General features: G+C 40.7%; 1 protein-coding gene across 1 annotated transcript in view; it reads right to left on the bottom strand.

The window, feature by feature from the left end:
- Positions 1 to 26816, bottom strand: part of myo10 (myosin X) — a 332493-nt gene that overhangs the window by 60618 nt on the left and 245059 nt on the right. Inside the window, exons 18-19 of the mRNA XM_069909274.1 lie at positions 25456 to 25564; positions 21418 to 21498 (exon numbers count right to left, since the gene is read on the bottom strand). Coding sequence (XP_069765375.1) covers positions 21418 to 21498; positions 25456 to 25564 — 190 coding nt within the window. The remainder of the gene's footprint in view (positions 1 to 21417; positions 21499 to 25455; positions 25565 to 26816) is intronic.

Genomic DNA, 26816 nt, shown 5'->3' on the forward strand with positions numbered 1-26816 from the left:
TTAGAAAAAAAGTCATTTGCACAACCTTCCACATATTGATAATGCTGATTACAATCATTTGCCTTTACAATTTTTTTCATGGAATCCTGCGGCAAATAGGCGATGTTGCTCAATAACATGGGTCATTCTCGCACACCTCAGGTTTGGATCTTACAACACCAAATGAGTACAGTTTATTCTTTAGAATGAATTAGCCAACAAGTCCCAGTTTTATTTCAGATGGGTGGGGTAAGGAGGGATAGGGAAATGGTGAAAGTCAGTGGAACTAGGCAACATAATACTTTGGCAGACTAGAAGGGCCAAAGAACCTGTTTTTCTGTGCTATAAATGTTGTGTGGTTCTACGTCCGACATCTGCAGTTCTTTAATTTTCACTGACACTGGCACTTAGTCCATGATACTTGTCCGAGTGCAATCTACAAAACGTCAGCACAATGATGACTTTGTGCACACATTGCGAGATCACTTTCTGAGTCAATGAAAGCAGTTTACCCTCTTAGCCAGATTTTTAAAATTTTTTTAAAAATTTTTCACACTATGAACCATATTAACCAAAATACACATAAACATTTCCCTCTTGAATATACAGTGTCATTTTCTCCCCTTTTCCCCCCTCCCTTCCCACCCCCTCCCTACCCACTAAACGTTCAACATAAACAATACAATAAACCCATTAAAAAATGTCATCACACAATGAAAATAAACAAGAAAATTGTGTCATCTACTTTTATACACTGGGTCAGTTCATTTCGTCTTCTTGTCATTCTCTCATTTTAGGGGGTGGAGGTCCGCGGTAGGCCCTCTCTGTTGTGTTCCATGTACGGTTCCCATATTTGTTCGAATACTGTGAAGTTATTTCTTAAATTATATGTTATTTTTTTCCAATGGAATACATTTATTCATTTCTATATACCATTGCTGTACTCTCAGGCTCTCTTCTGATTTCCAGGTTGACATTATACATTTTTTTGCTACAGCTAAGGCTATCATAATAAATCTTTTTGTGCTTCATCCAAATCGAGGCCTAGTTCTTTACTTCTTATATTACTTAGAAGAAAGATCTCTGGATTTTTTTGGTATGTTGCTTTTTGTGATTTTATTTAATACCTGATTTAGATCTTCCCAAAACTTTTCCACTTTCTCACATACCCAAATTGATCCCATACTATTGATCCCATTTCATTCTTACAGCGAAAACATCTATCTGATACTGTTGGGTCCCATTTATTTAACTTTTGGGGCGTGATATATAGCCTGTGTAACCAATTATATTGTATCATGTGTAACCTCATGTTTATTGTATTTCTCATAGTTCCGGAGCATTGCTTTTCCCATGTTTCATTTTTTATCTTTATGTTTAGATCTTGTTCCCACTTTTGTTCGGGTTTACAGCTTATTTCATCATTCTCTTTCTCTTGCAGTTTGATGTACATGTTTGTTATAAAGCTTTTAATTATAATTGTGTCTGTAATTACATATTCAAAGCTGCTTCCTTCTGGTAACCTCAGCCTATTTCCCAATTTGTCCTTAAAGTAGGTTTTCAGTTGGTGGTATGCAAACATTGTATTGTGAGTTCGGAGCCGAACAGGAGTGTGGGTATGACAACGGCTCTGTATACGCTTATCTTTGTGAGGTTTTTCAGTTGGTTGTTTTTCCAGACTCTTTTGTGTAGTCTTCCAAAGGCGCTATTTGCCTTGGCGAGTCTGTTGTCTATCTCATTGTCGATCCTTGCATCTGATGAAATGGTGCAGCCGAGATAGGTAAACTGGTTGACCGTTTTGAGTTTTGTGTGCCCGATGGAGATGTGGGGGGGCTGGTAGTCATGGTGGGGAGCTGGCTGATGGAGGACCTCAGTTCGGCTCCGAATCATGGGTCCTCTACCGGCACCACCTACGGCTCCTAGAACGCTTCCACCAGCGTTGTCTCCGCTCCATCCTCAACATCCATTGGAGCGCTCACACCCCTAACGTCGAGGTACTCGAGATGGCAGAGGTCGACAGCATCGAGTCCACGCTGCTGAAGATCCAGCTGCGCTGGATGGGTCACGTCTCCAGAATGGAGGACCATCGCCTTCCCAAGATCGTATTATATGGCGAGCTCTCCACTGGCCACCGTGACAGAGGTGCACCAAAGAAAAGGTACAAGGACTGCCTAAAGAAATCTCTTGGTGCCTGCCACATTGACCACCGCCAGTGGGCTGATAACGCCTCAAACCGTGCATCTTGGCGCCTCACAGTTTGGCGGGCAGCAGCCTCCTTTGAAGAAGACCGCAGAGCCCACCTCACTGACAAAAGGCAAAGGAGGAAAAACCCAACACCCAACCCCAACCAACCAATTTTCCCTTGCAACCGCTGCAATCGTGTCTGCCTGTCCCGCATCGGACTGATCAGCCACAAACGAGCCTGCAGCTGACGTGGACTTTTTACCCCCTCCATAAATCTTCGTCCGCGAAGCCAAGCCAAAGAAAGAATTGTGAGTTATTCCATATTTGTACTTCATTTGTTCAAAAGATAATAAATTATTTCCCAAAAAAAACAATTTTCTATTCTTTTGATCCCTTTTCTCTCCCATTCTCTCAAGGAAAGGTTATCTATTGTGAAAAGGATTAATTGATTTTGCGTCAATAATAATTTTGGTAGTTGGTAATTTGTTTTTTTCCTTTCTACGTGAATCTTCTTCCAAATGTTGAGCAGATGGTGCAGTATTGGTAAACTTATAAGTTGCACCAGTTTTTCATCCCATTTATAAAGTATATGTTCTGGTACCTTCTCCCTTATTTTATCCAGCTCTAATCTGGTCCAATTTGATTTTTCCCTTGTTTGATAAAAATCTGATAGATATCTTAATTGTGCTGCTCTATAATAATTCTTAAAGTTTTGTAGCCGTAAGCCCCCTTGTTTGTACCATTCTGTTAATTTATCTAGCGCTATCCTCGGTTTCCCCCCTTTCCATAAGAATTTCCTTATTATTTTCTTTAGCTCATTCAAGAATTTCTCTGTTAAGGGAATTGGTAATGATTGGAATAGGTATTGTATCCTTGGGAAGATATTCATTTTAATGCAATTTACCCTTCCTATTAGTATTAGTGGTAAATTTTTTTACAAGTCATCTTGTAATTTCTTCATTAATGGCTGATAATTTAATTTGTACAGATGGCCTAGATTATTATCTAGTTGAATACCTAGGTATCAGATTGCTTGTGTTTCCATTTAAATGGTGATTCTTTCATAAACTTTGTGAAATCCGCATTATTCATTGGCATCACCACTTTTATTTGCGTTGATCTTGTACCCCGATAGTTCTCCATATTCCTTCAATTTCTTATGTAATTCTTTTATTGATAATTCTGGTTCTGTTAAGTATACTATGACGTCATCTGCAAATAGACGGATTTTATATTCCTTCTCTTTTATTTTTATCCCTTTTATTTTATTTTCTGTTCTTATCAGTTCTGCCAAGGGTTCTGCTGGTATTCTAACGCGTACAGTGAGGGAGATAGTGGACATCCCTGCCTAGTTGACCTGCTTAATTTAAATTGGTTCGATATACATCCATTATTGTCACCTTCGCCAATGGTCCCTTATATAATGCTTTAATCCAATTAATATTTTTCTCTGGTAGGTTGAACCTTTGTTGTACTTTGAATAAATAATTCCATTCTACCTTGTCAAAGGCTTTTTCTGTATCTAAAGCAACAGCCACTGTTGGCGTCTTATTTCCTTGTACTGCATGGATTAAGTTAATGAACTTACAGATATCGTCCATTGTTCGTCTTTTCTTAATAAATCCAGTTTGATCTAGTTTTACTATTTTTGGTACATAGTTGGCAATCTGTTTGCTAATAGTTTTGCTATTATCCTATAATGAGTTAAGTAGAGATATTGGTCTATACGATGCTGGTATTAGTGGATCTTTCCCCATCTTTGGTATTACTGTAATTACTGCTGTTTTACATGAATCTGGCATGTTTTGTGTTTATTCAATCTGGTTCATTACTTCCAGGAGAGGAGGAATTAATAAGTCTTTAAATGTTTTATAGAATTCTATTGGGAATCCGTCCTCTCCCAAGCTTTTTTAATATATCCTGTATTTCCTCTATTTCAAATGGTTTTATCAATTTGTTTTGCTCCTCTTCTTGCAATTTCAGTAGTTCAATTTTAGCTAGAAACTCATCTATTTTGTCTTCTTTCTCTTAATTCTCAGTTTGATATAATTGCTCGTAGAATTCCTTGAAGTTTTCATTGATCTCTGTTGGGTTACATGTAATTTCTTTGTCCTTTTTCCTTGATGCCAATACCGTTATTTTAGTTTGTTCTTTTTTAAGCTGCCAAGCTAGTATTTTGTGCGTTTTTTCTCCTAGCTCATAATACTTCTGCTTTGTCTTCATTATGTTCTTCTCCTCCTTGTATGTTTGCAGTGTTTTGTATTTTATTTTTTTGTCTGCCAATTCTCTTCTTTTTGTTGATTCTTCCCTTGTTGCTAGTTCTTTTTCTGTACTTACTATTTCCCTTTCCAGCTGTTCTATTTCCCAATTGTAGTCCTTCTTCATCTTAGTTACATAACTTATTATCTGCCCTCGGATGAAGGCTTTCATTGCATCCCATAATATAAATTTATCTTTCACTGATTCCGTATTTATTTCAAAGTACATTTTAATTTGGCACTCAATGAATTCTCTAAAATCCTGTCCTTTAAGTAGCATGGAGTTTAATCTCCATCTATATGTTCTTGGTGGGTTGTCCTCCAGTTTTATTGCTAATAACAGGGGTGAGTGATCAGATAACAATCTAGCCTTATATTCCATTTTCCTAACTCTCCCTTGGATGTGGGCTGACAACAGGAACAGGTCAATCCTTGAGTATGTTTTATGTCTATCCGAATAATATGAGTATTCCTTCTCCTTTGGGTGTTGTCTCCTCCATATATCCATAAGTTGCATTTCCTGCATTGAATTAACCATAAATTTGGCTTCTTTGTTCTTTCTGCTAGTTTTTTGTCCAGTTTTATCCATCTTTGAGTCCAAATTAAGGTTAAAGTCCCCTCCTATCAGTATATTCCCCTGCGTATCTGCAATCTTCAAGAAGATAATTCCAAAATTCTGAATACATCTGACACTTCATCATTACATGCCTCCCTGCTGGATCTATTATTTCCTCCTCTATTTTGATTTGTACATTTTTATTGATTAATAGAGCTACTCCTCTGGCTTTTGAATTGTACGATGCTGCCGTTACGTGCCCTTCCCAGTCTCTCCTTAATTTATTGTGTTCCACTTCAGTTAGATGTGTTTCCTGCACGAATGCTATATCAATTTTTTCTTTTTTCAGTAAATTTAATAGCCTCTTCCTTTTGATCTGGTTATGTATTCCGTTAATATTTATAGTCATATAATTCAACATGGCCATTTCATGCTTTGTTTACATCTCATTTCCGCTTCTTCACCACCATCTTTCCCCTTTTCCCCAATTCCATTTCTCAGTTTTTTTTTGAATGCTCTGTATGACAACATTTCTAAAACATAAAATTTTCCACCATTCCCACATCTAAAATTCCCTTAACCCCAAATGTCACCCCCCTCTCTGAGTCACCCCTTGTCCCTTGCCGGGCAAGCACAACTCCCCTCTCCATTTGGATTGCGAACCCGCTCAAGCGTCAACTGATTTCACAGTGACTGTTATTCTCTCCCAGCCAACTCCCTCCAGAAAATACTTTGATCTTCACATATAACAAAGCTCACCCTCTTTTTTCCCCCCTTACTTCCTTTCTTCCCTTTTCTTTCCCTCCTTTAGTTCTTACTTATACATTATTTTTTCTTCTTTATATGTAGTTTGTCGTCGTTCTTTGTTCTTGTTACATCTCTTCATCTCTCTTTCTGTCCTGCAGGCGTTCTGCAAATTCTCGTGCTTTCTCTGGATCCAAGAACAGTCTGTTTTGCTGCCCCGGGATAACTATTTTAAGCACTGCTGGATATCTTAACATAAATTTATAGGCTTTCTTCCATAGGATCGATTTTGCTGCGTTAAACTCCTTTATCTTCTTCAGGAGCTCAAAACTTATGTTTGGATAGAAGATTTTTTTTGACCTTTGTATTCCAGTGGTTTTTTGTCTTCTCTCATATTTTTTCATTGCCTTCTCCAATATATTTTCTCTTGTCATGTATCTCAGGAATTTTACTAAAACAGATCTTGGTTTTTGCTGTGACTGTGATTTCGGGGATAATGTTCTGTGTGCCCTTTCTATTTCCATTCCTTCCTGCATTTCTGGTATTCCCAGGACCTTGGGGATCCATTCTTTTATAAATTCTTTCATATCTTTGCCTTCTTCATCTTCCTTAAGGCCTACTATCTTTATATTGTTTCTCCTTCTATAGTTTTCCATTATATCCATCTTCTGAGCTAACAACTCCTGTGTTTTTTTAACTTTTTATCACTTTCTTCCAATTTTCTTTTTAAGTCGTTCACTTCCATATCTACCACTATTACATGTTCTTCCACATTTTCTAATAATTTCCCTAGATCTGTTATGACCAGCTCTATTCTACTCACTTTTTCTTCTGTACTTTTCATTTTTCTTTTTATGTCACTAAATTCTAGTGTCAGCCATTCTCTTAATGCTTTTATATGTTGTTGAAATTTTTTTTAGTCTATGTACTCTCTATTCATTTTACCTCCTATTCCTCTGTGCAGAGCTGGTGTTCTTCTTCTTCTTCTGTGTCTGCTCTTGGGTTTGTGTCTTCTATTTCTCTTCCTTGTATCTGCGTCTCTTCTTTCTTGTTGAGCTGCTTGTCTCATTTTGTTGGATATTTATTTTTTCCATGGTGTCTTTTTTTTTAAATTTTTTATTTTTCACACCATAAATCACATTAGCCATGATGTACACTATTTCTTTTTCACACATATACAGTGACTTTTTCTCCCCCCCCTCCTCCCAAACCACCCCGCCCACCCCCCCTCTCATCCATTTTAGGTATACAATCTAGGTTGCATTAAGCCAGTCAGACAATGTTGTCATTCAACAAAATTACACCAGAAATTCTACTGAGTCCATTCTTTTCTTTCCTTCTCCTTCCATCAACTTAGGTACTGTTTGTCCCCGGTAGGTTTTCGCTATTGTATTTAATGTAAGGCTCCTATACTTGCTCGAATATTTCGATATTATTTCTTAACCTATCTGTTATTTTTTCTAATGGAATACATTTATTCATTTAAATTTAGTAGTTTCTTCCTTTTAATTTGGTTATGTATTCCATTAATATTTAAAGACATATAGTTCAGCGTAGCCCTTTTATATTTTGTTTATCTTCTCTTTCCGTTTTTCCATCATTACCTTTCCTCCTTTTCCATTTCTGTTTTCTTATTTTCAACTCTTTATAAGACAACATTCCTACAACATCCAACACTTTCCTTATTCTCCTATTTCTATCTTATTTATCCCCAATCTCCCCTTCACCTCCTGAGTTGTCCTTTATCCCTTGTCGGACAACCACATCTCCCCTCTCCATTTGGATTTGCGAATCCACTCGCAAGTGTCAACTGATTTTGCAGTGACCGCTATTTCCCCCCACCCCGCCTCCCCCAGAAAAGATTTCACTTTTCATATGTCACAAAGGTCACTCTTTTAATTCCCTCCTTATTCTCTCTATTCCATTACCTTCCCTTATTAATTCTTGTCTATACTATCTATATTTTCCTCTAAGTACAGATACATTCATGTATGCTCATTGTCTCTATTCACTCTTATACCTCTTTACCCGCATACATATCAATCGTGATCATTTTTACTCTCATTACCCGTCTTCATCCCTCAGTCCATTTTTGTCTTTACCCACATACATATCAATGGTGATCATTTTAACTCTCATTACCCGTCTTCCTCCCTCAGTCTATTTTTGTAATTGTTCTGCAAATTTTCGTGCTTCTTCTGGATCCGAGAATAGTCTGTTTTGTTGTCCTGGAATAAATATTTTCAATACCGCTGGATGCTTTAGTATAAATTTATACCCTTTCTTCCATAAAATCGCCTTTGCTGTATTGAACTCTTTTCTCTTCTTTAGGAGTTCAAAACTTATATCTGGATAAATGAAGATTTTTTGCCCTTTATACTCCAGTGGTTTGTTGCCCTCTCTTACTTTTTCCATTGTCTTCTCCAGTACCTTTTCTCTTGTAGTATATCTTAGGAATTTTACTACAATAGATCTTGGTTTTTGTTGTGGTTGTGGTTTAGAGGCCAATACTCTATGTGCCCTTTCTATTTCCATTTCATGCTGTAGTTCTGGACATCCTAGGGTCTTAGGGATCCACTCTTTTATAAACTCCCTCATATTCTTGCCTTCTTCATCTTCCTTAAGGCCCACTATCTTTATGTTATTTCTTCTGTTATGGTTTTCCCTTGTATCTATTTTTTGAGCTAGTAGTTCTTGTGTCTCTTTAGTTTTTTTATTAGATTTCTCCAATTTCTTTTTTAAGTCTTCTACCTCCATTTCTGCTGCTACTGCCCGCTCTTCCATCTTGTCCATTTTCTTTCCCATTTCTGTTAAGGTCATCTCCATTTTATTTATTTTCTCTTCTGTGTTGTTTATTCTTTTTCTTAAATCCTTAAATTCCTGTGTTTGCCATTCTTTAAATGACTCCATGTATCCTTTAATAAGAGCAAGTATATCCTTTACCTTGCCTTTCTTTTCTTCTTCTATTTCCCTGTACTCTTCCTCTTCCTCTTCTTCTTTCTCTGGGTTGGCCATCTGTTGTTTCTTTGGTGCCCTTTCCTCCTCTTCTTTCTTGTTTCTATTGTCTTCTGTGGTCTCTTCTTGCTGCAGGTGTTCTGCAGCTGCCGTTGCCGGCTGTGGAGATCGACTCCCCAGCTGGTCCCCCCTCCCGTCGGTGTGTTTTTTTTCATTCGCATCGCGCATGCGCGAAGTATCGCGCATGCGCGGTTGCGCACTTTTACTCGGCTCTGCGAGCCATTTTTGTAGTCCATTATTTACCGACCTGAGGGAGCGGGTTTCTCTCTCCGCAGCGGGCCTCTTCGGACAGGTAAGGCCTTCACCTTTTTCCTCCTTTGTCTTCTCTTCCTCTCTTCTTACCGTTGCTTTCGATTTTTCTTTTTTTGTCGCCATCTTCTTTCCACCTTTATACTCACTTTTCTGTAACTTTTATTTCTGTGCCTTTGTGTTTTTCTTTGTTTTTCCCGACTTTTCTGGAGAGGGCTGGAGTTCACCGTCCGGCCACTACTCCATCACGTGACTCCCTCCTATTTTTTCCATGGTGTCTTGATGTTGGTCCTCTTCTTCTGGGTTGGTTATCTGTTGTGTCTCTAGTTTCCTTTTTTCATTCTCAACCCTCCCGTTCCCATTGTTTTCTTTATCTTCCAGCTGGCAGCCCTGCTGTCAGGTCTCTCTCAGCTGTTCGTGCTGTGGAGTTTCACTCCACAGCTGGTCTCCCCTCCCGTCGGTGTTGTCTTTGTCATGCGCATGCGTGGTTGCGCAGCTCTGTTTGGCTCTGTGAGCCATCTTTGCAGTCCAGAGTTTGATGGGTCGCAACCCTGCGGGGTCTCCTCTGACCTCGGGGAGTGGGCTCCTCTTTCCATTGTGGGTCCCTGCTTTTTCGTACAGGTAAGGCCTTCACCTTTCTCTTCCGGCGTCTTTCTTTCTTCTTTTCTTCCCGTTGTTTTTGGCTTTTCTTTCTTAGGTGCCATTTTCTCACACCTTTATTTTTTATGATTTGTGTGTTTGGGGCTTTGTTTTTTCTTCACTTTTTTCCTTCTTTTCTGGAGAAGGCTGGTATTCTCCTACCGGCCACTTCTCCATCACGTGACTCCTCCTCCTCTTGGCTTCATTGTGTCCCAATCATCACTGTAAAGCAAAACTGGTCATGATCAGAGCAGGTTGCGAAGTAAAGCTTCAGAAGTCTGTAGCAGGAAGTCCCATGTCTGATCCTTCAGCCTCTGTAGTTACACTGGTTAATGTTATTCATGGGAATCACATTTCCATGACATCAGAATCTTTCAAACCATAGTGGTTAATTGGGTACTTTAAATTCTGTCACCATTAAAATGAAGTGAAACAAGAGACTGTAGTTTGCACACTATTCCACTAATATGAAAGTGAAGCTGATGACCTACATTTTGTCTGACTCACATCATCAACTCTTCTTTGAACTGTTATGAAAACTTTTAGTCCCTTTCACATTTGCATCCCAGTAAATTGGCCATTCAGTGTCTCGGGATAGGAATGGGAGTTTGGCCTTTCACACTAGACGACTCCTAACAGGGTCACTGAACGCTTTCACACTTGCAAGGGTTTATCTCCGGTGTTTGGTCTGTTCTACTGTTGGAATCTAGGGGTTAAAACATTATGAAATAAATGATTAATCAATAAGTTCATTTGTACTGCATGAGTCAGGGAAAGAGGAATGTGGCTAAGTGGCTGTCACAGCATGGAGCAAAGTTGGCTGAACAAAATTGGCTGCTCCCAAGATACAGGGAGAGGATATGCATAAAACGATTTAGGAGGAATGCTCAACTGAAGGAGGTGGGAAGTAGCACAGGAGACACAGGCCAGATCAGAACAAAGAATGGCCCACAAGAATCAAAGGGAATGGAAAACCAGTCTAGGAGGAAGATTAAGGCACGAGGAGGTGTTAAAGAGAACAGCAGAAATTGGCCAGACAGGGACCAAATGGTGATTAGAAATATCTGGGGATGAATTAATTTCAGATCTAAACAACAGGATAGTCTGGCCTGGAGGATTAACATGGGAATGCTACACCCCAGAAATCTGCAAAACAGGAGATGACTTGTGATAACCCTTATGCAAAAAGATCTAGCAGGCAAAACAACTTTTGTTCTGTGTGATAAGATTGACCTATATAAACTGTGCCAACTGGACAATAGGGGTCAGTCTCGGGGAGTAGCTCACTGGCAGGTGACCTATGAACTAACAGACTGACCCAGAGCTCTGTTAAGTTTTATTCTTGTGCTGTGTAATAAATTGACTGTTGAACCGAATACCTTCTCCTATCACTTCATTCAAAGAACGCGCTGGACTCAGACTACACATAGACTAAATTAAGAGTAAGTTAAAGCCAGAGTCCAACACTACCTTTAATCGGAAATGTCTGCAATGTTGCTGCCCATTTCCCACTTGCTTGATCCCAACGCCGACGTTTGTAGACACTGGGGATTGTAATAGGGGTTGAGGCCGGCAATCCCCGGCGTGAGATGACGTCATCTAATGCCGGGATTGATCTGATTTTGCTTTCACACTTGCCACTTTAAAGGCCGATTGGTATTCGATTCCTGAGATCACTGGCAAGTGTGAAAGGGGTTTTTGTGTTGAACAGAAAGAGTTGATACTCAAATCATTTTCCAAAGGCAACCCTGCACCAATATAAATAACCAGGCAGGCTTCCTTGCATTGTCTGTATGTAAAACACTATTCTGAGAAATGCCTGCAGATCCATGTGAGTCAGTGTTTACCAAGGAACACTCCAATAAACTGGGGACATGATTCATGCATACTGAATGCAGAAGCAAATAACTTTTAGTATGCTCCACAATTGGCTGACATTGCCCAGCATTTATACTGCATAGACCCTGTACCAGAATAGTGAAAACCAATAAAACCTGGATTTGGGCCTGGAGCAGGACCCAGAAGCCCATGTTATAATGGAGAGTTTAAAACTGAAAGAAAGGAAAGCATGAATAAGGTAAACCAAATATTTTTTTTAAAGAATATTTTAGAGCGACTCGATTTTCCCCAAAAAATACGTATTGTAATAATGTTCATTAAATTTTGAATGCTTTTGAATGTTAGAGAAACTCCAAAGCATTGAGGAACCTTGAGAATTTTTCATGTTTGGTCTGCTCACATAATCCCTCATGGGACACTCTGGTGTGAAACCTTCACAAATGCATTAAAACACTGCAGTACACATCAAAAAAATGTAGTTGTCCATTTGAAAGGATGTTGTGCCCTCAGACTTCTGTCATTGATTGAGGCATTGTTTCAAAGCAGGCATTCCACAAAACTCTTGTCCATCAGGGACACAGATACACAACACCAAATAACGCACAGTACTTTTTGACACTACAGTAGAATTGTGCTTTTTAAGGGAACAAAACAAAGCTGGTGAGCAGTTACCTGAAGACCATTCTGGTTGGGAATGCTGCTGAGGGCAGCAAGAAGGCAAGGTTTTCTAGTGATTTGCAGTTTGCTGAAGAAAAAGGCTGCTTGTTGCACAGACAATTTGATCCAATTTTCTTTTTAAGAGACTCAGTTTACCGAAATCTGACAGGACCACACCAGATCCTCACGTAGCAATGCCTTGCCAAGCCTGTTTTAAAATGTATAATTTTGACTGATGCTCCATTGCAAAATTGGCCTTGGCTGGAGTCCAAGGTGGGTGTGTCTACCACAGAGTAGCCAGTGTATCTGTTATGGCTTTTACACAGCCATTGTGATAATTTCCCATTGATATTTTTCACACTTACCCTCTGTAGTATCCGTTCACACAGGAAAGATGTTTACACTAAATTACCTGAGTTGTGGTAATTTCAAAGGCTGGACGTCGGTCAACGACGACCGAGACATAGACCCTGCATGCATGGTGCAGTGTCACTGTGTCAACGTCATCAGTGTACTTTGTATTCATTAGCCCATTGTTGCAGAAGGCCTGCAGTTTAGCTTAGACTGCAGGCAGTCTGAAAAAGTGTCTAGGGCTGCCATAGGAAAAATTTCATAATGAGAATGTGTTGCTAATTTCCGTTCTAAACTTTTTACACAGCCTGTGTTGCAGGAATTTTGTGAAAATTTCCTGTTACACAGCGGATGTGTAAAACTATATGTGATTGATGCTTGTAAGTCAGCATCAACAGGGTATGGCTGAACAACTCCATTTTCCTTGGCCTGCCTATTGTGTAGTATGTACTGTTCTGGGATTGCACACCATTTCATGTCTCAACTTTACATCTGAGCCATCATTTTGTACCTGGAATAAGCTCTGAAGTATGATGCAAGATAGAATGCCATGGGGGGAAAAAAAATGTAAGGCACTTTTGTTCCTCTCCAGCACTAACCTTACCCTACAGAAAGGCTACTATCAGACTTCAACCTCCCCTTGTTTCACTAATCATACATCATGGAAACCAGCCCTTTGGCCCAACTTGACCACACCAACCAAAATGTCCCACCCACACTAGTCCCACCTGCCTGCATTTGTCCCACATCCTTCTAGCCCAACCTATCCATTTATCTGTTCAATTTTTTCTTAAATATTGCTACAGTACCTGCCTCACCCATCATCCATTGTGTAAAACAAATTACCCCTCAGATTCCTGTTAAATCTCTTCTCCCTCATCTGGACTGCTTCCACAGCATGAAAGGACTACCGGCACTGTTGCAAACCACTTTTTTTTTTGCACTAGTATGACTGTGAATATTTATTATCTATCTTATCTATTTATCATTCTGTTTAATTTAATCTATTAGCTTGCTATCATAGTTTTTTTGTCGAAGTATCAGCTAGAATTTTGGTGCACGTGTATATTGTGCAATGACGTTTAGGGAACACATTTTAAAGGAGTCTTATTCTCTAAACTGATTGCAAGTTTGAAAAAGTCATGGCTAGTTTCAAAGTTTCCAGGGTATTTTTCTAAATCAAATACATCTTAAAGTTAAAAGCATTTCAATGATAAGTCTTTGTGGTCACAATGGCCTTTCAATAGGTTAGCACCAAAGGACAGATGGCTGGAAGTTAGTGGAATACAATCATATCCTCACGCTCAAAAGGGGGTATGTTTAATGTATGACAACTTTTAAACATTCTCTCGTAACAACCTCACATTTCTAGGAAACGGGAGGCCAAATAGTACTGATAGCCAGGGTATTTCCACCCTTGGTAAACTTGGATAAAGATTCTTTCACACAACTCTCTGAAATTTACCTTAAACTGCAAGTGAAATCAAGATCTATTAAGATGTTGTGATAGTACAAATCTATCACCAATGTACATAGTGTATATAGTTACTGTATCTAGACTGTGCTTACAGCGATTGGCTGAGAGCTAAGCCATGCCTATTGTCTGGGCCTTAAAGGGTTGTGTCCCTAGCCAGGTCGGATCATTCCGGACTGGTCGGCCACCTGTGAAGAGCTCCTGTCTTTTGCTAATAAAAGCCTTGGTTTGGATCAACAAGTCTTTGATTCTTTCAATGAGCTCTACAGATGTACACAAAAAATATTGGTCCACTCATAGACATGAATAAATTCTTGAATGTTTGCAATTTAAAAAAAAACACTGAATGGTTTTCAAAATTTTCTTTCTATTCCCACACAACCTTAAGTATTCCCTATGCCACAGGTGCTCTGTGATTAGTAAGGGAGTGAAAGAAAAGTTTTGAAAACCACTGTTTTAATCGAACCTCATTGACTCATTATGTGCACAGTTTCATAACTCCATAGAAAATGGGCCAATGACAATTTTTCTCAAGCCAAATATTTCAGTAATAGTTGGGTCTAGAGCCGTGGTTCTCAACCTTCCCTTCCCACTCACATACCACTTTAGCAATCCCTTACTAATCACAGAACACTGATGGCAGAGGGATTACTTAAGGTGGTATGTGAGTGGAAAGGTTTGAAAACCATTGATTTAACGGAAGAAAACTCATACAAATATGCAGCAACAAAAGATACCAGAAATGACTTTCTGTGCAATACATTTGCAGTCAGCTTGTTTACATTCATTATCTGTTTACAGTTCTTTGTTTACATGTTTATGCTGTGTACAGTTTTTTTTGCATTATTATTGGTGGTAATTCTGCTGCACCCACAGGAAAAAGAATCTCAGGATTGTATGTGATGTCATGTATATACTCTGACAGTTACATACATGATTGTATTCTTGTCTGTATATCTTATGCAAGGACTCATCGAAGAGGCTGCAAGCAATTCCAATGATATCCCTACCATTGCATATTAGCTTCAGGTAATTTCAGGAGAGCTTCACAAGTCACTCACATCCTTCAATAACCTCTACAGGTGTACCATCGAAAGCAGACTTGCGGGATGCATAACATGGTATGAGAGCTGCTTTACTCAAGATTGGAAGAAACTGCAAAAGGTGGTATCAATACAGCTCAGAACATAATGCAAACCAACCTCCCCTCCATCTATATCTCCCAGTGTCTAGAAAAGGCAGCCAACAAACTGAAGGATCCATCAGACCCACTGCAACCAAATAGGCTTAAAGACAATTTCTTTCCTTCAGGCATCAGGCTCCTGAATGAACCCAACAACAGTGTTCTCATGTTGTCCTTGATTTGTTCTAATTGATCTTCCTTTTCATCTACAGTCTGAAATTTGTTTTCTTAACACAACTTATGAATGATAGAGATACAGCACGGTAACAGGCCCCTCTGGCCCATGAGTGAGCACTGCCCAATTATACCTAATATGACCAATTAACCTCCTAACCCTGTACATCTTTGAAATGGAGGAAGAAACCAGAGCAAACCCACATGGTCAACAGAAGAATGAATAAACTCCTTAAAAAGAGTGGTGATTTTCACAAGATATTAGTTGCTCTAAAAAATGAATTGATTGCAATGAAATGTTCTTATCACTGCTTTTTATTTTTTCTGCAATATCTCTATTTTTGTCTATCTCTATTTATTTTGTGTTTTGCAATCACAAAAAGGGCATCGGAAAGAAATGGTGCTTAAACTATATAAAGTGCCAACATTGCAGTAAAATGGGATAGCTCTTATCTCTCAATGCTTTGCATCTCCATTTAAATGTGAGACATCCAAGAATTTGAACAGAATAGCTTCCTTGTAAACAATATAATTCAATACATCTCTGAAGGTGAGTTACACTTTGAACTACAAAATTCAAGGAGAAAAATAAAAATCAAACTGAAGGAAAGCAAGTTATTTAGCATAGTGGTTAGGGCAACACTATTAAAGCACCAGTCATCCAGCTTCAAATCAGAGCTCAAAGTTTCTCTGTTCTTCCTGTGTCCATATGGGTTTCCTCCAGGAAGCTTAAAACGTACAGGGATTGTACATTAGTGTAGTGGTCAGCGAAACATTATTACAGCGCTAGTGACCCAAGTTCGAATCCAGCGCTGTCTTTAAGGATTTTGTACTTTCTCCCTGTATCTACGCGAGTTTCTTCTGTGTGCTCCAGTTTCTTCCCACTTTCAAAACGTATGAGGGTTGTAGGTCAATTGGGTTATTTGGGCTGCATGGGCTCATGGGATGGAAGATCCTGCTACGATGCTGTATGTCCAAATTTAATTTAATGGATGCTCTGGTCTCAGAAATGAATGGGCAATGAGAATGAGATCAAAAGACATTGACTTCATCTTTCAGCTATGTCGGGAAGTTACTAATGAGCTAAGAGACTAACAATGACACAATTCATGCAGTTCCTGAGTCCAAACCAGCAAATTCTGTTGGAATGTTACAAGCAATAGTCACAAGTTTAAAGATAAGACCATTGTTTTATTTGTTGACTGGTACTTATTGTACAGTTCCATACTGTACATGATGCCAAAGTAGCAGAGGAAACCAGTGTCTTAGGACTTTTTCCCCAGATTAAAAATCCGTGTTTTCAAGAACTGAAAGAAAACTTAAATTAAAAAAATATGGTCAGCCAGCCAATCCGTTAACCCGAATGTCGAGACTGCTTTTAGAACAGCATTAGAGAGGCTGGGAAATAATGCACTCGATGGCAGATTAACTACCACCCGGGCCTCGGCTAAGCTTTAGTAAGGCCTCTCCTGACCTTGCCCCCCTATCCCACAGCCCCCACCCTTCATCTGACATTGTGACTCTGGTAAAACATAGAAATGCTGGAGGAACTCAAACAGTCTCACAGTCTCCATTGGAGGTAAAGGTATATTGAAGAAGGTCTCAGGCCCAAAACAGTGGTAATACAATCTTTACCTCCCTTAAATGTTTGCACGTGGCTTTGTCTCCTCCTGAACTTGCCAGAACAACATTTTAATAGTTTATTTTGATTACACAATCTGCATACAAACACATGCAATGATATAGAAAGATTTAAAGGTACATCAATGAAATAGATAAGATACCTACATAGATAAAATAAATTGATAGATTAATAGAGAGGTAGGAAATGGTCATTTATGTGGTTTAATGGACGAAGATACACATATTTTAAATATAAAGTAATTGATTAGTATAAGGATACATGTTGTAGTGATATCAGCTAAAGGAGAGAGATATACGAGTTGAAATGAAATCTTATTGACTGAGTAATGAACCTCATTACTTTTGATGTCCGTTTAATCAGACCATAATGTGTCTCGGGCCCCCAAACTTCAGCCTGCTCAGCCTAATGGTTAATCCGACACTGAACGCACTTTCTATTCAGTTAAATTGTGCAGTTAATTTACATTTCTTAGGATATTTTTAGTTTTTCCAAGATGTGGTAACCTATTTTAGAAAACTGCTTTGCAATGAAGAACTTGTAAAGAGCCTTTGCATTGCTAAATGTCACAGTGAAATCTCCAATAATTTATTCAAATTTTGATGTTCCAAAACATCGGTTACCAAAAATTAGTGCTTTGAATATGGTGACTCTTTCTTTGGATACTGGTGGTGGTGTGATTACAACACCTCAAAATACAACCAACTTTTCAGCTTATAAAGCCGTGAAACCAGAGTACGATTAGTACTGTTAAAAATGTACCAAAATGACAACAGATTACTGCACCTCAATTTCATGGTTAAGAATTTGAAAAAGAAAATGCAAGCAAAATTAGCCCTGCAGTGACTTCAAACAATATTGTTGCAGGAGTTACCAAGTTACAGACAACACATTTCACAAAGACTGCAGTGAGTATTCTGCACCCTCCCCCATTCAAAGCTTCGTCATTCAATAACATTAACTTTGCACAAAGGGACACTCACATACCTTGATTTGCTCAATATCTGTTCCTATAAAGTAGCAGCACTGCAGTTCTATCGATCAGCAGCTGTGTCTCTTTGATTTCATTATTTCTCTTACTGTTTAAGCACAAAGCAGCTCAATGGAAATGGCTGCAAGCTTTCCCTGCTTGTGAGAATCAGGATCGCCTCCTGAGGTTCACTTGCTCTGTTTAAACTCGGCACCAAATGCAGAAGAACCTCCTGAACAATTGTCAGGACACTCAGACAAAAGTCACAACAGTGAGAAGTTTTTTAAAAAAAACGTGAAGTGCAAGCTCACGGTTTTACAGCACACTCAATCAATAGACTCTTCTGCTCCATCTCATTTCACTTTCTAATGGACTATTGGCACAGACCTGCACAACTACCTCCTCAAGTTCCCAAGGCAACCACAGAAAAGAACAATGTAAATATTGTGGTCATTAGCATATCTGGTGTCAAGAAATTTCAACTGGAATTTAAAGACACAAAAAGATTTTTTTTTCCCTTTTGGTTAGCATCTGGTCTCATTATCCCGACATCTTGGAAAATGAGAGATTCTTTGAAGTACAGACTTGCTTAATAAGAGTTTAAAGTATTTATATAGGGCACATTTTTATTTATGGTCTTTCTATGACTTTGCATTCAAATCATGAATAGTCAGGTGACCTTTCCCCCCTCCATTTCATCTTGATCACCAAAAATATCATCATGAATCTAAAATTATTGGAAGTGCAATGCTAGTTAAAATATGAGAAATTTCTCTGCTGTGGCTCTCTGCAGAAGAAAACATCACCATAAAATCCCAAGCCTCGAGATTAAACATGGGGCATAAATCCCTCAGTTGTTTTGCTAGCTTTTCACCATATTCAAGCTAAAGAATATCCACTGAAGGGGGTTCATGCTGGTTTGAAGAGTTCTTTTCTTGGCTTGATGTAGATTCCAGACACGGTTAAAGGGGGCACAAAGGATGGGATTGAGCTCAAATGATGGGCTCGATCTCTGCAAGACTACAGGGATCCCCTTAAATTCATGGTGAGATTACGTTGACCTGGCCACAGAATACAAGTCCCAGAGTTGCTCACAGTTGCCCTTCGCAGCACCGTTAGGGCACACTGCAAAGGAATTACTAGCCAGGCAAAGTCACTTGGAAGATTGGCACTAAGCGGATGCTCAAGGATGACAACAGTTGCATGGTCTGACATTTGGGCCATTATTATGAAGTCTCTCCTTTGCTTCAGTTGTGGCTTGAACAGCAGTCATGTCAAGGAAAGGAAGTCACAAGTGTGAGATTGCACACCACCAGATCCCGTTTCTTTCTGCTGCTGTCAGATGCTCGAGTGAACCTCTCACTTGGAAAAGAATCTTGCCTGTTTTAGCTGATCTCTAGGACACTGCACTCTTCTGTTTTTACGGGTTAACTGGCTGAACTGCTCACTAAAAAAACTCACTCATAGTAACATTGAATGTGAATTCATAGTACTGAGGAGGGGACAATTTTCCTCAGGGTATCCCACGGGACACATGTGCAGAGAATAGCAGCAAGTAGTTCACAAAGAGTTCTGAGATTTCAAGGGACGCCACATGAACACAGCTGACTGCCCCTGAGCCCTCAGTCCCTGTAAATCTACATGCCGACTAAGCCTGATGTGTTTTTATTCATAAAACTGTGCCTTTCTGTCTAAAATGACCTATATAACATAACCAACATCAATCTGACCCTTCCGTCCCTCACAGCCTAACCCTCCATTTTTCTCACATCCAAGTGCCTAAAGATCACCCCTAGCAACACATTCTAGGCCCTTACCTCTTACTGTTTAAAAAAAATCTCCCTCTGACATCTTCCTTAAACTTGCTTCCACTCACCATAAACAGTCCTTTGGTATTGGCCATGGAAAAAGGTGCTTGCTGTCCACTCTATCTATAGACCCTTTCATCCAAAGAAAAAGCCCAAATATCAAGGCGGACATTCTTTGCCCTTACGTCGGGAGACTTACTTTCTTGAATGTGCTGTAGCCGGCTCAAAGGTGCCAACTGCAATCCCTCTGGGGGAAGGATAATATGTACAGCCGCAGCAAGCAGCTGGTTAGGAGCGGGCTGATGACACCGTCAGCCCCGAGACCCATCTCCCTACTCATCCCTCTCCCTCCATGCCCCCTCAAGGCAGGGGCAGCCGGCAGGAGCTGACAGGACAGGGGTGGCCAGCAGGAGCCATCAGGGCAGTGGGGGTCATCAGGGCAGCGGGGTCGTCAGGGCAGGGGCAGCCAGCGGGGGCTGTCAGGGCAGTGTCGGCTGGTATAGTCTGTCAGGGGGTGGCTGGTGTGGGCTATGACAGCCTCACCGGGCTGCTTTGGCCTTCGGGACTGCTCTCTGTGGCTCAAAAAGCAGCAGAGCAATGGCTGTTTCCCCTACCCATAATCCCCCACGCAGCTGGAAATATTCTGGGAATAGTTTATGATGGAGTCGTGAAGGCACCAGTTGCTCTACCTCCATCGGCTCCGGAGGGCTCTATGGAGGCGCCGCTTGACATGAATGCATCTCAGTAGCAGCCTTTTAGGGCTGCTCCATGAAAGTTAAGTTTTAAGTTTTCCCTCTGCACTTGTAGCCGGTCTCCATCGGATGCCGGCATGAAAGGGCCTTATGCCTATCAATCTTTTACATCTCTATTCAGTCACCTCTCATCCGCCATCACTTCAAAGAGAAAAGCCTGAGCTCGCTGAACCGTTCCTCAATGGATAGGCATCAACAGCCTTACAAATTCCATCTGTGATGGATACAGGAGTTTCGGGCTGAAACTCACCCCACCTTCTCCCTCCTTGGGTATCTCTGCCCCTGGCTCTGACCAGGCTTTAAGCCCACCATATAACACCATCACAGTCAAACACATGGCCAAGGTGTAGTAAGCTTCAGGGTTGTCCCACTACCAAATTGTAACGTCTTCCAGAAGAGCCAGGCGGCTCTCAACTGCAGGTGGTCAGTAGTAGAGTAGTCTAATACTGGCATGCCAAAGAAATGCCGTTCTTTCCGAGTGGTGATATTCCTGTTAACACTGGAAAATGTGACCCGACATCAATACAGGAGCACCATAGGACTTCTTAGCCTCCTGCTTTACTTGCTTTACATCAATGACTGTGTGGCTTGGTACGACAATGTCATCTAGAAATTTGTTGGCAAATCCATGGTAGTGGGCTGCGGAAAAAGTCTGATGAATCAGCATACAGGAAGTCATTTGAAAACTTGGCTGAATGGTACACTAACAACAATCTGCCACTCAATGTCACCAATACCAAGGAATGGTAAACCAGAGGTATATGTTCCAGTGGTCATTGGGGCATCAGAGGTGAAGGGCACCTAAAATTGGAAAATTCAATGTTTGCTTAAGTGGCTGCTGCAAAGCTTGCATCTTTATTGCCAAGGGAAAAATTCCGAGTTACCTTTTACACATAAAATATTAATGGGGTCAGTCCTGCTGGTGAGATCACTTAAAACTTACCTTCTGAACATTGGGCTTGATGCATCGAACAAAGAATGGATTTGCTGTACTTAATGTTGCCATCAGTGAGTGGAGAGAGTTCTGAAAAGTTCAGAAACACGAGTTACATCTTTCAAAATAACTTAATGCTTCACATTACTTACTTTAATTTACAAAGTATTAATGTTTAACAGAGAGAGGTATGCAAGATCAGGAGGGCAGCCAGCACTTTCTTTCTGGGACGACAATAACAAATACCAGAGGACAATGGTTTAAGGTGAATTTAAAAATACAACATGGTAACAGGCCCTTCTGGCCCATGGTCCCATGCTCCTTAAATATACTGATTAACCTATACTCACTGTATGAAGGGTGGGAAGAAACTGGAGCACCCGTAGGAAGCCCACACAGACAGAGAGAATGTACAAACACTTTACAAACCCAGGTCGCTGGAGCTGTAATATCTTTACGCTAACTGCTACACTCATTGAGGGATCATTGGGGGAGCTGGAGAGGGTGCGCAAATTTAAGTTCTCAGAGGATCTTTCCTGGACCCAACACACCAATGACATCATGAAAAAAGCATGTCAATGCCTCTACTTACTCAGGAGATTGCATAGGTTTGGAATGACATCAGAAACCCTGTTCAAGTTTCTACAGGGGTGTGGTGGAAAGTGTGCTGACCAGCTGTATCACAGTCTGGTACAGGAACACCATTACCCCCTGAACATAAAGCCCTCCAAAAGGTAGTGGACACAGCCCAGAACATCATATGCAAAACCCTTACCAATATTGAGTACATCTGTCAGAGAGCAGCAGCAATCAACAAAGACCCACACCACGCAGCACACACTCTGTTCTCGCTGCTGCCATCGGGAAACAGGTATAGGTGCCACAAGACTCGCACCATCAGGTTCAGGAACAGCTGCTATCCCTCCACCATCAGACTCCTCAACAACAAACTCAGAGACTTATTTAAGGACTCTTACTTGTGCACTTTATTGATTTTCTTTTTGTTCTCTCTTATTACACAGTCAGTTTGTTTACATCCATTATCTGTTTACAGTTCTATATTTGTTTACATGTTTATGCTGTGTACAGTTTATTTTTGCACTACCGATAAGTGGTAACTCTGCTGCTCCCACAGGAAAAAGGAATCCCAGGGTTGTATGTGATGTCATGTATGTACTCTGACAATAAATCTGAATCTGTACCGTGCCATGAGCGGAGTAAAGTTTAGGGGACACACCAGAGGCAGGTTTTCTCACTCAGATAATGGTGGGTGCTTGGAATGCATTTTTGGGGGGTGGTGGTGGAGAATAGTACAATGGTAACATTCAAAAGACTTTTAGACAGACACATAGATGTAAGAATAATAGAGTTATGGATTGAGGTTAGATAGTTGTTAATTAGGTTTACATTGGTCAGCACAACATTGTGGGCTGAAGGGTCTGTATTGTTCTTCAATGTTCATGTTCCCCCTATTCCGATGTAGTGCTGCCTTTCACTTCTCCATCTCACCTCTACTCTGCCTGCATCCTCCTACATTATTCCAATTGAAGCTGCAGGAAGAACACCTCATTTTCCACCTGGACATGCTCCACAATAAACATCTGGGAAGTTCTGCCGGAGGTTATCTATTTGCAATGTTAACCCGGATTTTCTTTCCCCACAGACACTGGCTGATTTGTTCGGAATTTATAGCATTCTCCTTTCAGTTTCAGTTTCACTGACCTGCAGTTTTCCCTTTCTCCAAAAGGCCTCATGAATCTATTCTCCAGATGACCCCACTAGCATCGTAGTATCACCTGGGCAGCCCTGGGGTGCATGCTTTCAGATATTTTCTTTTTCCTAACCATCTCTCCTCCACAATCTCTGCAATGTCACATTTAGTTCCTGGTTCTGATGAAGGATTGATCTCCTGAATCATTGATCATTTTCTCTTTTCACCACCCTCTGAGTGCTTCCAGCATTTTCTGTTTTAGCTCCAAGACACGCTTGACCACTCTACCCAATTCAATCAACCTCTGCTCCAAAGCATGCACTTCCTGGAAGCAGCATATTATTGACACTCAGATGGAATTGTGGCAGAGTACAAGGTCAACTTGTCCCACAGAGGAAGTAACCGGAACAGGAAGACCTCACAATCAGACCACTTCCTGAGCAGAGTGAGTGCAAGGTCAGCGGAGGGTTCATCATTGAACCTGGGAAGAAAAGAGGTTTGGTCACTTGCCTCCTCCAGGAAGGAGAGTTGGATGGAGAAGAAAGGGAGTTAGTGCCTCCCCCCCCCCACCCAGTTTCTCTCTGGGTCCAGGAAGTGCATTCGTGAATTGGTACTGGCTGAGGATCCAGACATATTTGACCTGCTCAGATCTCTGCATAGAATAACAGGTCAGTTTGATTAAATGGAAAGACAATAAACCATCTACACATACATAATGTGTAAGTGATATTAGAGATGCCATTAAGTAGTCAAATATTAACTTCCAAAAGATGTGGGGCCCATTTATGGACTATTATCATAACCTGAAGAATTTGGGTTGTTCTGAAGCTGTGGTGCTGTGCTGTCCATCTTCAGGTTGTTGTTACTTGATTCTTACGTGTTAGCTTTTAACCTTGGTTAGTGGTAGGGGTTCGGAATTATAAGGGTTTTTTTGTTTTATTTCTTCTCTTGAATTATACAATATATAACTGTACTGTTCAATTGTGCATAATGTAAACATCAATAAAAATATTTTTAAAAGAAAGAAAGAGTAACAGGTCAGGCTCCGAGCAAGTCTGCTTGTTTAAAATGGAAGGCAACAGCTTTTGGTGGGTTTCTGCTCATCCACGGTGTGAGCTCCACTCCAGTTGTGACAGTTCAACGTTTGCAGCAGTGGGAAATTGCTGAGGGGGGTTAGCGCGGTTGACGGGGTGAGTGTTGATTGATGGTGGGGGGGGGGTTACGACTGCTGAGGGGGAGGGTGACTGACTGGAGGGGGTGGTGATTGATGGTGGGTGGGGACTGACGGGGGGGGGGACTGACGGGGGGGGGGGACTGACTGACAGCCAGTGGGGATGGGGGAAACTTACCAATAGTTCCCGAGTGCGCAATGCATCACTTACCGCGTCATCGTGGGGGCGGGATCCCCCTTAAATTGCTGGGTTGGCGATTTAATGGGTTGATCACCCTGCAGCTTAGTAATCGCATCTGGGTCCCAGGATGGCTACCCAGGTGCTGCAGCTTAAAAGTCCTTGAGCCCATGTGGTCCAAATACAGACAATTAACCTACAACACCTGCATGTTTTGAAGGGTGGGAGGAAACCAGAGCACCCAGAAGAAACCAACACAGACACAGGGAGAACATACAAACTCCTTCCAGACAGCACCAGATTTGAACCTTGGTCACTGGTGCTCGCCATGCTGTTGAATGAAGATTAGCTGTACAAGATGACTTTCTGCAGTTTTGAATATAAAATATGATAGGAAATGTACATGGGAAAGTCTTGGAGGGACATGGGACTAATGCAGGCAAATGGGATAAGCTTGGGCTGACCATTTGGGTAAGTTGGGTCGAAGGGCCTAGGTCTGTGCTGCAAAATTCACTTCCCACTGCTGTATCACTAGAGGAAGTCAATGCTCCAGCCCTGGCAGAGGGTCTCCCACCTCCCTGCCTTATCCACTCATAGCCCAAGTGCTGCACCTAGATACAACAAACTTTCTGCTCCCTACAGAGAGCAGTCACCTTTCTAACAATCTACCGAGGGTTGGGTACCCTCAGTGTGATCTGCTTTCATGGTGCACCTCCCCTTGAAGAGATGTCTCTGGCAAGCACCAGTAGGTATTGGCCACTGCAGAAAGTAGAGCATTAATCAGGTTTAAGGTCTGCATTGGTGACAGTGTAGTCAACACGATCTTAGAAAGATGTTTGCTGCTAAAACATTATGGAGTGATGCCTCCATTTTACAGCAATATCCAGTCTTTTACTCAACTCCATCAGTCAGCTGCATTTTACCTGATGGAAAAGATTGGTTTTGATTACAAAAACTAAATTTGAACATGAAAGAAATGATACTGACCTTGAACTGAGAGCTTACAGTTGGCTTTCGATGTTTGGTCCCCGACTTCAGTGTCTCTTCATTATTCTTGTTTGATGCATGCTCAACTAAATCATAGACAAAATCTAGTCTGAAATTATGAATAGAATTATCAGTGTGTGAGGCAATCTGATTATATCACAACATTACTTTGACACTAACTGTTCCATATGAAAGGCCAGTAAAGTTGGCTCATAAATCATCTCTGCAGTGTTGCTTCTAATTGAACCACACAAAACCATCACATCACTAATTTTAATCACTGCACCATGAAGAAACATCCATCTTATCCATATCACGATGAAAGAACCAAATAACTGTTTAATTTCAATGCAACATTAATCAAACTGTTACTCAAACTGATTGCCTAACATATTACATTTATGAAGATTGAACTGCAACAGGAAAATTGTTTATGACTGGCATCATTTTTGCACTAGTGAGTTCTTCTACATTTCCCTTGTGCCATAAATTTAGTAGAGCTGCTGCCACACAGTTCCAATGACCCAGGTTTGATCCTGACCTCTGGTGTGTCCGTATGGAGTCTGGAAGATTTTTCAAGGTTGAGTGGGAGAATTTGGGGAGGGGGTTGTTGGGTCAGAGAGAAGAGGTTACAAGGAAAAATCATTGGAGGAATAGGATTGCTCTGATGCAATAAGGACTTGATGGGCTGAAATGGCTCACTCTGTCTTCAAAGGAAATGTGCAAACACAAATCATTTCTGTGCAGCATTGGAGCGATTGGATCAAATTGCAATTATTCAGCATTTTTTTGGATTATTATTCAGGCATTGATAAATGGCCATGTAAAAATATTTCCAGTAGAAGAAATGCAAGCAGAAATGAGCTACTCCAGCCAGCAATTTTGCTTAATGGTTGATCAAAGTAAACTACACATTGGATAATTTATAATTAATCCCCGAGGAACCGTATTCCCTCAGCTGTCAGCAGCTTCCCTGCACTTATCAAAACTGAATTCTGCTTGGACCTTTCATTAAGCCAATGGGTAATTAAATTAAAGATAAATTTTCCCAAGGGCATGATGAAGTAGCAGCTGGGATTTATGAGATTGATGTACCGTCAATAATCACAAGACTGAAGTTGTGAAACTATCAGGCTTTTATTAACTAAAGACTAGAACAACCATCAACCTCATTAACTGATCGAAGCAAAGAGAAAGGGGAACTTGCAAGGGCTATGGAAGGATCGGTCTCAGGAGGCATGTCCAGCCAGCAGTAGCCAATCATGGCACAACAGTGGTTTACCATAGAGACTTTGTCACACTTTAAATTATTGTTATGGATTGACCCTACCAATTAACTTCGTATGATCATGAGAAGGATG

The sequence above is a fragment of the Narcine bancroftii genome, chromosome 1 (assembly GCF_036971445.1).
Source record: "Narcine bancroftii isolate sNarBan1 chromosome 1, sNarBan1.hap1, whole genome shotgun sequence".
NCBI lineage: Eukaryota > Metazoa > Chordata > Chondrichthyes > Torpediniformes > Narcinidae > Narcine > Narcine bancroftii.